This window comes from Schistocerca nitens, chromosome 11 (genome assembly GCF_023898315.1).
Source record: "Schistocerca nitens isolate TAMUIC-IGC-003100 chromosome 11, iqSchNite1.1, whole genome shotgun sequence".
Classification (NCBI taxonomy): domain Eukaryota; kingdom Metazoa; phylum Arthropoda; class Insecta; order Orthoptera; family Acrididae; genus Schistocerca; species Schistocerca nitens.
Window position 1 is genome coordinate 71,572,254 of NC_064624.1, and position 12,824 is coordinate 71,585,077.

Sequence of the window (12,824 nt, forward strand, 5' to 3'; positions counted from 1 at the left end):
GAGGGAGAGCGAGAGGGAGAGGGAGGGTGCGCGCGTGCATGCACACTAAGGAGGCACCTACCTTTTTCATCACCAGATTGACGGCAATGGCACCCTGGTCAGAGTGGTATGTTTGTATTTCAGCCTTGATCAGAGCATCCAGCAGCCTACTGTAAACACCAACACAGAAAGAGTTCTGAGTTCTACGGGCCTCAACACAAACAGGATGTCGTCGCGAAGCAAAGCAGCAAGCAGTCATGCTTGAGAATCAGAAGCAGTTTCCAAAAGCGAAGTGCTATTCCGCAAAATGAGAGCAGGACATCACAGGGCTTGCAATTGCATCAACACCTTTCTGAATTAGAAACAGATTTACTGTTGTGAAGGACTGACCGTCTTCAGCAAGTGAAACCACGAAGAGTAGACAACATTCCATTAGAACTTCTGATAGCCTGATAGACATGCGAAATACCCTTAGATTTGAAGAAGAATACAATAATTCCAATCATAAATAAAGCCGGTGTTTGAAAATTGCCAAGCTATCAGTTTAATAATTCACAGCTGCAAAATATTAACACGTATTCCTTACAGATGAACGGAAAAACTGGTAGAAGCTCACCTCAGGGAAGATCAGTTTGGATTCCATACAAATGTTGGAACATGCGAGGCAATACTGAACCTACGACTTATCCAAATCTGCATCACCTGCATCTACATGGATACTCCGCAAATCACGTGTAAGTGCCTGGCAGAGAGTTCATTGAATGCAGAAGATAGATTTATGAAAGGCAAACCAGCATTTGTAGACTTAGAGAAAACTTTTGACAATGTTGACTAACACTATCTGTCAAATTTTGAAGGTGGCAGGGGTCAAATACAGGGAACAAAAAGGTATTTACAATTTGTACAGAAACCAGATGGCAGTTGTAAGTCAAGTGGCATGAAAGGGAAGCAATGGTTGGGAAGGGAGTGGGACAGAGTTGTAGCCTATCCATGATGCTATTCGATCAGCATATTAAGCAAGTAGGAAAGGAAACAAAATAAAAATTAGGAGTAGGAATTAAAACCCATGGATAAGAAACGAAAACTTCGATGTCTGCTCCTCACTAAGGGAACCAATCCACACAGCTAATTCAGTCATCAGGATAAGCTCGACACAGGTCAACCGTTCCTGCTGCTGCCGGAAATGAATTACTCTAGACTAAAGCTTTTCCATAATTTTTCTTTTTTCGTCATAAAGCAGCCTACTGTGATTCGAAAATTAAAAAGGGTACCAGCAAGGCTGGTATGTACCTGCAAACAAAGCAAAATTTAATTATATAACCAACTTTTTTAAGGAGTGCCACTCATATGTAGCAGAGTACAGATACAGATGTATAAACAGAATGAAGATTAATCATGGGTATGTACATGCACCAGGTGGCTGCAACACAAACAATACAGGAAACGCAAGTATTTTAAATAAAATATGGCGTTTCAGTCTTCGATCGCTATTCTTTATTTTCAATTACTGGTTTCGGGCTAGCTGCCCATCTTCAGATCTGTTAGACAATGTTAAAAATGTAATTAATAAGAGAGATACAGTTAGTGATAAAAATATCGTAGTTTACAAAAAGAAATTTTGGAACGTATTAAATGCCAACATACCATATGTTGTAGTTACAGAGTAACTTGTCCGTACAGAACACACAGTTCACTGTCATAAGTAAAGTAAATTTCAATCTGTTGAAACATTATATCGCAGTATTTAAGAGTAACCTGATTGGTAACAGTAAAAAGTGCCCTCTACCTATAACAATTGTGCATCTGTTATTTCGCCCTACATATTAATGGCGAATATTCTTTTTAATAAAACAATTTTTTTTAAGGTAATAACATATGAATAATCATTTTGAGTGGACCTTGAAACGAAAAATTTTTACATTAATTTAAAATTTCTTTATAAAGAAAAATAAAATATAATTAAAATGTAGATATCCTTCCGAAAATGTGCGTTTGCTCTTCCTTGTTTTTGATTGGTGGTGGAGTGGATTTTTAAAGACCTGTTTTAGGCTTACTCTTGAATGCAACAGCACGCCCCAGTAAGAAACAGCTACAGCGGAACGGCCCTCAGCGTACTGGCGGCGAGGTGAATTGGGCGCAGCGCAAGACGACTCGACGTGGCGTTGTATACGTTCTGACGTAGGGAAATCCACTCCACCACCAATCAAAAACAAGGAAGAGCAAACGCACATTTTCGGAAGAATATCTACATTTTAATTATATTTTATTTTTCTTTATAAAGAAATTTTAAATTAATCTAAAAATTTTTCGTTTCAAGGTCCACTCAAAATGATTATTCATATGTTATTACCTTAAAAAAATTGTTTTATTAAAAAGAATATTCGCCACTAATATATACGGCGAAATAACAGATGCACAATTGTTATAGGTAGAGGGCACTTTTTACTGTTACCAATCAGGTTACTCTTAAATACTGTGATATAATGTTTCAACAGATTGAAATTTACTTTACTTATGACAGTGAACTGTGTGTTCTGTACGGACAAGTTACTCTGTAACTACAACATATGGTATGTTGGCATTTAATACGTTCCAAAATTTCTTTTTGTAAACTACGATATTTTTATCACTAACTGTATCTCTCTTATTAATTACATTTTTAACATTGTCTAACAGATCTGAAGATGGGCAGCTAGCCTGAAACCGGTAATTGAAAATAAAGAATAGCGATCGAAGACTGAAACGCCATATTTTACATAATGAACGATCGCGGAATTCCCAGTGAGACAACCATGTCTTGTTTTGATAAGAAAGTATTTTACATTGAACACTAACAAGAACACCTTGTTTTGTTACAGATTTTACCAAATGCGTATCTTCATATATGCTGAGTAGCTTAAGAGTCATGGGTAGGCATAGGATGTGGGTAAGCGCCAAGTCTTATGCATTGCTATTGTCTCAGTAAAGTTCTCATAGCAATAGGCCCTGCTGCCTTCAAACTGGTGATCACCTGACTCACGGTAGTATGTTGATCACCCCACATAGCCCTTTTCTAGGTCCCATTTCTTCATCGAACACTTGTGGTCACCTTTACATTTATTTCTTTGTGATAGTGAGTATCTGCCCTAAATGCGATTCATGTCAAAAACCCAAAATCTTGTGTAATCTCCAACAGATGATGACAGTTCTTCCAATAACTGTAATCTTACATTCAATGGTTGGTCCACTTACTGTGTACTGCCATATTCAATTCTTATTTGTCTGCAGCACATAGCAGATCACAGCCACAGTTGCACTGCATTTTGGAAATACTGTCACCCTCAGTTCAATGTCGGTCGCCTGGAAACACAATGCCATATTCTGTACTCATTAGTATGCAAGCAACTGTTCAGGTACTGTGTCTACAGCACTAGTACCTTTGAGAAAAGAGAGATCTAGTTATGTCATAGGCTATTCCACAGTACTGCCACGTTTATGCTTTAGAAACTGAATTGTGTGGACATAACGATGAAAACTGTGGTATCCGTAAAAAGCAAAGCATGCAACACCCTAGACATCTGCATGTCAATCACTGCAAAACACAAATGAAGACAGGCACTGTGGCAATGTTCTTTAGACAAGATTGCTCTGGCAGTACCTAATCATACGGCAATATACATAAATCCATGCTTTGTGAAAATAAGTCACTTGCCACTTCAGTAATATGCCTCATATTTTCATAAAAATCTGTTTGATAAGTCGATTTGGATATTGTGTTGCATTGTTTATGCATGATAATTTGTTCACACAGGTGTAGTGAAAAAAGGAATTTCATTCAGGGAACAAATTTCCTCAGAAGTGGAGGATGTGCATCATATTGGGGCTGAAGAATAATAGTGGTAATCTATCTTAAGCTGTCAGCTATCTTACAGTAGAGCTGTTCACACTGTTGAGCTGTTGTACAGCAACTTCACGCATGGTAACCACATGAGACGAAATTACCTACCACCCATTAGAGCAGTAAATGCATTAACATAGGTAAGACTGCTGTAATATCACAATGGGGCTCCACAGCTCGTAAGTTTGATGCTACTTTCAAACTTACTTTTATATTTTTGTTGATGACAGCATGTGTTGGCATATATGACTGAAAATAATGGTTAAGAAAGCTGAATTTGAATCTTATACTGCTTAATGGCTGTAAAATTAACATAAAAAAACAAATGACGCATAATGTCCCTAGGAAGTTGTTTCTTTAAATTTATTGTAAATTAAATGCACCTGTGGCAAGCTGTCCATCTTACGTTCATGGTGCAATTAAAAGTATCTTACTGATTTTCCTTAGAGGAAAAGAGAAGGAAAATTCACTGTGTAGTAGGATCTGAACCACAAACCTCATCTGTTATACTAAATGAGGTGTAATCTCTTCAACAGATTTAAATTTGTCGATACATGTGCAACAAATGCCACCATGAGAAATGGTTTCTGGGTGGGATACCCATCACTTTAAATAACAGCAGCCGCAGTCTGTTTTCCTATCCCCTTGTTGGACTGTTTACTAGCTCTGCTATCCATTTCTCTTCAACATAAGCTGTTAACCTCTAGCAAAGTTGATACCTTTTTGGATTGTTCATAAGCTCACAGAATTTCTGCCATACAACACATTTATCACATTGCCCAGGAATTTATGTTGTGTACATGTTACCGCTTTTCCTTTGGCATAGATATTCCGATTCCACTCATCTCAGTATTACATATTCTTGCCATAGCTTGCATACAGAAAATCAGCCATTTAGTATTTGTTTTGTGTATTCTTTCACCCTTTGCCTCTGCAATGTCATTGCTTTCTCATCAACAACAAGTTTCCACCATCCCATAGCATTGAGCACAACTTTAACTGGAACACGGCTGTGTCTAGTCATAAGAAATAGTTCATTCCTACTACTGCTTGGTATGTGCTTCATATTGCTGACTAATACATTTTTTTTTCAAGGTGGTAGCTGGAATACAATTGCTACATGACACTGTAATTAGACAGGTATGTCATTCTGCCTGCAAAGGAGCTCATAGGTGTACTGCACACCTTGAGAAGTTGAGGGGTAGAGAGAAAGGGCAAGGACGAGACAGGCAGAGAGAGTAGGTGACAAGATGGAAAAATAGTGGGAGAGGGGGAGACAAAAAGAGTGGCAAAGGAGGAGATGGAATGAACGTGGGAGGAGAAGATGGACTAACAGATTGGAATAAATACCTACCCCAGCAATGCCATGAACTCAGCTGGTTACTAATATACTGCTGATCTCTAGAAAACTCACAATCTATGATTATTTCAATTAGCTTTCAACTAGGGGATAATTTTTCTCAATCTACATGCAATATTAGTGATGTAAATGCTTGCAATATTCTCAAGATCATCCCAAACCAAATTTAGTCTGGGATCCTCACTGATACAATCACTGTGACAAGATACTCCCAACAGACCTTCAAGAAAATAACAAAGAATATTCGAATTAATACAGCTTGTGCAAATCTGTAATACAAAGATATAATTTGCTGATCAGCTTTTCTAACCCACATTCCCATGATTCCACCTTTGGTACATTTCACTGTGCTCTTTGCAGAGACACTAACAGCTCTCTGCTACACTGTTACTTCACAGCACAGCACAGCACAGAACAGCACAGCACAGAACAGCACAGAACAGACTCTGACCATCGTCTGGTGACCCAAGTTTGCCTCACGTTGCAGTGTTGTGCTTTTCCTATCCACACACCTTTTATCACTCGTCTTCAGCCTTCACCCGCCTATTGTTGCCCGCATTTATCAACTTAACTTCTTCTCACACTCACAGCTTTAGTGCAAATGAGTTCAGGCATTTGACACCCATTTCTGGGCAATGTATTATTGTTCTGGTAATCTTTGACTTCTCCTCCTCTCCAATCAACAGTAGTGTCTTGCACTGGACCCAAAATAACATCCAAGATTTTCAGCCTGCAAAAATTATTTTGCATTGACTGCCTGTGTGACAATCAAGGACCTGGTTCTAGAAAGCAACAGGGTAATTTAATTGAACTCTATTTAGAATTACTTTAGGACTGCCAACTAGAAATGAAATAGTGTGGTGATACATGCAAAGACTGCAGAGCATACATTCAGTCTACCCCAAGGGATATACCTTCACCACACTGCCGATATATTTCCTAAGTGCAGTAGAGATCAGTTTTAGGCAGCTCGCTGTCCTTTGGAAGCATTCACTGCACTATGGTATTTTGTTTGCATTCATTTTATATACTTCTAGTTGCAATGTTACCTGTCATTACTGTTAACAGTTGTGGACTGTGCAGTGCTTAATGCTAAAAGCCACTTCAGCAAATGTTATTCAGTGGATATATCAATACATTTATAGCATTTGTAGACTTAGAGAAAGCTTTTGACAATGTTGACTGGAATACTCTCTTTCAAATTCTGAAGGTGGTACAGGGAGTGAAAGGCTATTTACAATTTGTACAGAAAGCAGATGGCAGTTATGAGAGTTGAGGGACATAAACGGGAAGGAGTGGTTGGGAAGGGAGTGAGACGAGGTTGTAACCTCTCCCCGATGCTATTCAATCTGTATATTGAGCAAGCAGTAAAGGAAACAAAAGAAGTTCAGAGTAGGTATTAAAATCCATGGAGAAGAAATAAAAACTTTGAGGTTCGCCGATGACATTGCAAGCAAAGGACCTGGAACAGCAGTTGAATGAAATGGACAGTGTCTTGAAAGGAGGGTATAAGATGAACATCAACAAAAGCAAAACAAGGATAATGGAATGGAGTCGAATTAAGTCAGGTGATGCTGAGGGAATTAGATTAGGAAATGAGACACTTAAAGTAGTAAAGGAGTTTTGCTATTTGGGGAGCAAAATAACTGATGATGGTCGAAGTAAGCGGATATAAAATGTAGACTGGCAATAGCAAGGAAAGCGTTTCTGAAGAGAAATTTGTTAACATCGAGTATAGATGTAAGTGTCAGGAAGTCATTTCTGAAAGTATTTGTATGGAGTGTAGCCATGTATGGAAGTGAAACATGGACGATAAATAGTTTAGACAAGAAGAGAATAGAAGTTTTCAAAATGTGGTGCTACAGAATAATGCTTAAGATTAGATGGGTAGATCACATAACTAATGAGGTGGTGTTGAATACAATTGGGGAGAAGAGGAGTCTGTGGCACAACTTGGCCAGAAGAAGGGATAGGTTGGTAGAACATGTTCTGAGGTATTAAGGGATCACCAATTTACTACTGGAGGGCAGCGTGGAGGGTAAAAATCGTAAAGTGAGACCAAGAGATGAATACACTAAGCAGATTCAGAAGGATGTAGGCTGCAGTAGGTACTGGGAGATGAAGCTTGCACAGGATAGAGTAGCATGGAGAGCTGCATCAAACCAGTCTCAGGACTGAAGACCACAACAACAACATATCAATGTCACTCTTGTTCAAGGCATTGCAACATAAGATCAGTTGAGAGAAATGGTTTGAGCATAATTTGCCTACATCATCAACACCTTTTGTTGATAGTGCTCCCAAATGTACTGTTGTTGATGAGAAACTTACGCTAAAATAAAAAGAGGAAATTATTGGCTTCAGCATCCGTAAGTGAAAGTAAGTGAAAAATTTGAAAAGATAGAGCATATAAATCCAATACCTCTCAATAAACCAGTTGGCCACATACAAAAACTTACAGGTTGACAAAAACATACAGGCATAAAATAATTAGGCTGATAACTTCTCACTGGCACTTCGACCCAACAGAATTGATATGGGTCTAAATTGAAGATTATGTTGCAAAACATTGATGAAACAAGTAAAAAAGGTACACTGTCCAGTTGGGGAACTCAGTAATGAAGCTGTTAAGAAAATTACCACAGAATGTGTGGTGTATTTACCTGCAGAGCAGATTGTATTTTCATTACTAAGAAGGCTTTTATTGGCAACTACAATCAAATGAAGTGCACCTCAGGAATTCAGCACTAGTGACACCAACAAAATCTTAATATTTTGAATCATAATTGTTGTAATTAGAAGGTAGTGAATGATGTTATCACTATTCTTCTTACTTTCATACTTAAATTTCCATATCTCTACCAAAATGGGTACCTTTCTTGCTACAAAGATTTGTAATGTTTGATCAGAAAATGTAATGTCATGTTAACCATAAATGCTGTGCTGTGTTTCTCTCAACAAAACAGATGACTGATACCTTATCACATGAGCAGAGCATCACACATAATGTTTAATTTAAATTAATCTGATGTTAGACATCTCTGACAGAGTTTGGAGCTGTTGAAAATAAGATATATTCTAAGTATTTTGTTAACACAATTTGGTCATTTAAACTCAGTAACAAAGTTTCCCTATGAGTCGAATTTTCAGGAACATTAGATAATGGATTTTCGAAAATATTCTGCATATAAAACTACAAATTACTTGCCACAAACAAATCTAAAATGAGAATGTAGTGCAACTCCTCCAGAACCCACTTCCACCTTTGTACACTGATTAGTATGCAAATTAGAGTGTGTACAATGAAACGTCAGATCATACAAACAGTCAAGGAAGAGTGAGGCCACTGCATTTTGCATCTCCATGTGTTCCTTCTCTAGTGTCAATACCAAAGTACTTTTGGGGACAGTATATATCACAAGCCTCAGTTTTAATTTTACTGTAGATTGTGATTTTACACACGATCATTTTCATAATTTCAATGTTATTGATCTACTAATGTTCTAGTGCTTTAAATTCAGCTGTAGCTTGTACCCATGTGTCAACAGTTCTCAACGTGTTTCCTCAGGTAATGCTCTACAGACCAACTTTCATGAATGCTATGGACAACCATTTTAGCTCTGGAATTTACTATGACAGTGCCAAGCACAGATTTTCCCATTCAATGTATCACTGTTAATTTATCAAGTATTATGTTGAACACACTTGAACAATGATGACGATGTTGTTCAACACCCTCACAGTGCTGTTCAATCATTGTCTGTGAGTACTGTGATCTTTAAGAAATGGGTTCCTTATTCTCTCATAATAAATGTCTGATTAGAGTCCATATCCCTGCCTATTAATATCCGATTCTTTGTACACCTATATTTACACCAGACTAGTCACCCAATGGTGCATGAAAGAGGGTACCACTGGTACCACTACATCCATTACTTCACTCTTTCCTACTCCATATCAAGGTGGTGGTTGGGGAGAACAATTGCCAGGAAGCATCTATATTAGCTCTAATGCCTCCTATTTTGTTGCCACACCGATTTTGCAAGATATATATTGGAATAAATAGTACATTGTCCAAATCTTGCTGTGTACTGAATTACACTATATCCTCCTCAAAAAAGCACTTCTTTATCTACTAGTTTAGAGTTGCAAGTGCGTGATGAGGTTCCACTATTGACTATGTAACTAACATAAAAATTAACTACACTCTATTTAAAGTTCCTATTTGATATGTGTAATAGTAGCATTTTTCCCCAAGTGAGATGGAAACACATCTGACTAGTACACTACCTGATGTCTTTAACACTTATCCTATCATCCTGTCCCTTCTTTTGCTCAGCATTTTCTGTACGTTTCTTTCCTTAACAGTTCTACTGAGGACTCCATATTCCTTGTAAGTTCACTTAATTTTCAGTGGCATTCTCTAATCCCACATCTGAAATGTTTCAGTTCCCTTCTCTTCATTTTCCAATCATGTCTACCCAGTAAAAATTCCAATATTCACCACAACTGATGTTAGTCCACAGAGCTGGATACTGTTACAAAGAATAGATTTCTACTAAGTGTTACAAATTTTTGTAAACAGCATTAAATTTGACTGTTTGCTTTCCCGGCAAAGACTGTTTAAGGTTTATTGGGTCTCCAGCCGGGTGGTAGCATTGATATCTTGCGACGTTTTTGACAAAAAAGGAGATTAATGACACCAGAGCCATGATCAATTTGGCTGGAAAAGAACTGGACGCTGCCACAATCGCAGTCCTCAAGAAAGAACTGAATTTTGCCCCTATCCCCAGAACAAACCTGAAACGAGACATTATAGTGGTGTGGAAGAAGCAGTAAGGGCTTCCAAAGGAGGAAGCAGAGGAAGTCAGGTGGGAAACTTCCAGAATAATCGACAGATCTCAGTTGCCTACAAATAATGTATCTGCGGAAGAACAAGCAGCTCTCTGGTCCCTTAGAGATGACGGTGAAGTAACGATCCTACCAGCAGATAAAGGGAACGCTACAGTGCTATTAAGCACTGCCGAGTACCGGTAGAAAATAAACCCACTGCCACAACACGAGGCCTATAAGAGGCTGAAGAAGGATCCAACCCCGACGATGAATAGAAAGATGATAACTCTGCTGAAGAAATCTGGCTTACCTGAGCCAATGAAGAAGTGGCTGTACCCTAGAGTGCCAGCAATACCACACCTCTATGGACTCCCTAAGATCCATAAGGAAGGGGTACCTCTCGACCGACTGCAGACTCCAACTCTCACAGTTAGGACTTGCTAAATGGCTAGCAACACTGCTCCAACCCCTCGTGGGACGCTGCAGCCACCATGAGCCAAATTCGTAAAAATACTCAGGGACATGCTACTAGAAATCGAGGACCTACTCTTGAGCTTCAACATGACGTCGCTTTTCACGAAAGTGTCCTTCAAGACTCCTTGACACTTTTAGCCCAGCACAACCACAAAGTCAGCCTCTTCGAACAAGCACTAACAACCTACTTTCAGCACCACAGGGAATTCATCGAACAGATTGACAATGTGGCCATCAGCTTTCCACTGACTCCTGTGAATTCAAACCTCTATATCGAACAATTCGAGGTGGTGGCCCTTCAAAGTGCCAGACAGAAACCAAAGCACTTCTTCTGCTATGTCCACGACACTTTTGTTATATGCGCACATGGAAAACTGGTGCTACATGACTTTCAGGAACACCTAAACAGCATCCATCCAAACACCAACTTTATAACAGAAATGGAGGAAAATGGATGCCTCCCCTTCCTTGATATTTTAATTAAGAGGAAGGCAGATGGTTCACTAGGTCATGCAGTACATAGGAAGAAGACACACACAGACCTATACCTTCATGCAACTAGCTGCCACCACCCAGCACAAAGACAAACCGTACTTAAATGGCTCTCAGCACTATGGAACTTAACTGCTGTGGTCATCAGTCCCCTAGAACTTAGAACTACTTAAACATAACTAACCTAAGGACATCACACACTTCCATGCCTGAGGCAGGATTCAAACCTGCGACCGTAGCGGTCGTGCGGTTCCAGACTGCAGCACCTAGAACCCTCGGCCACAATGGCCGGCCAAACAGTACTTACCGCGCTGGTAAATAGGGCGCATGTCATCTGCAACTAAGACAGCCAACCATCCGAGCTGCAACACCTGAGGGAAGTCTTCCTCCAAAATTGCTACAGTGAAACGCATATCAACAGGGCACTTAAAAGGAAGAAGGAAGCAGTGAGAACCCCAGATTATGATGAAGTAGAAGGAGACAAACGACTCACTTTTCTTCCATACACGGTTACGCTCTCAGCCAAAATTGCACTATTCTGGGCAAATATAATATCAAAACCGTTCTCCAACCACCACCAAAGTCAGGGAGCTCCTAGGTACTGCCAAAGACCTGCTGATCCTTAACACACCAGGAGTATAAAGCATACCATGCAAATGCGTAAAACAATACATTGGGCAAACACAGCACTGTACATCTAAACACTGTGAAGAACATATCAGATGTGTGTGACTAGGCCACACAGAACAATCAGCCGAAGCAAAATACAGCATAAATGAAAAACACACCTTCAACTTCGAAAACACAAGGGTACAGTGCCGAGCATCTGGCTTCTGGGAAAGCATTATCAAAGAATCCATAGAAGTAAGGATTCGCAACAATCTGGTCAACAGAGATGAGGGATCTCAACTCGGCACAGCGTGGAATTCTGCGATAGCGGCAGTCCATCGGGAGCTTACCCGTCAACGTCCTCCACCATAGACAGAATGCTTGCACAGAGAACCAAACATGGCTGCCAAGGGCGACTATCATCACCATCAACGTGTGCACACCACTGGTCCACCGCGGCTACCCAAGGTCTAGTGGATGGGGGTGACCGCACATATAAATAACCCGCTCTCCACCAATCTCGACACTTCGCCAGAAGATGGTCAGTATGACAATTCCTGAAACGTTGCGAGATATCAACACTACCATGCAGCTGAAGACCTGAGAAACCTTCATCAGCATTAAATTTAGTACACTATGGTGATAATTAAATGAATATGGAATTTCACACGCTGTCACTGTAAAGTGCTAAATTTAATGCTGTTTACAAGAATTCTTGCTATCACAATGTTTTCTCTTTGCAAGCAGTTTGGGATAAGCAATGTTCCATTACACTGTAAATTTATGTCATGCATACTGGATAAACCCATTGTCTTTACATAGAGCAAACAGAATTCCAGTAATGCAGTATGTTTTTCATTAAATACTTCAGAGAAAAGAAATAGTATGACAAATACCATACTTACCTGATGACATATTGCTTACAGTTCATTGCTTTACCTCTTACATCTTTTCTATTACAGAACTGTGACACAGACAAATTGACAGCTGCTGCAAAGAAGTCTTCTTTGGTACATTTGTTCCAAGAACGAATTTGAGACATTTATTATTTGCATGTACAATAAAATTACCATGTGTTACAGTTAATAAACTTATGTTTCCTACAATTTTCATTCAAATACCATTACACACAACAGAACAATATACCTACAGTCAACTGAAATACTATAAAAATTCTGGAGAAGTGCTCATATCCTAGGT

The 12,824-nt window shown here is 39.2% G+C and overlaps 1 protein-coding gene across 1 annotated transcript in view; it reads right to left on the bottom strand.

The window, feature by feature from the left end:
- LOC126212656 (putative uncharacterized protein DDB_G0290521) overlaps window positions 1-12,666 on the bottom strand; it is an 83,070-nt gene extending 70,404 nt beyond the window's left edge. Inside the window, exons 1-2 of the mRNA XM_049940080.1 lie at window positions 12,530-12,666; window positions 1-45 (exon numbers count right to left, since the gene is read on the bottom strand). The exon at window positions 1-45 is cut by the window's left edge and continues 158 nt beyond it. Coding sequence (XP_049796037.1) covers window positions 1-45; window positions 12,530-12,666 — 182 coding nt within the window. The remainder of the gene's footprint in view (window positions 46-12,529) is intronic.
- Between the last annotated feature and the right edge of the window lie 158 nt (window positions 12,667-12,824).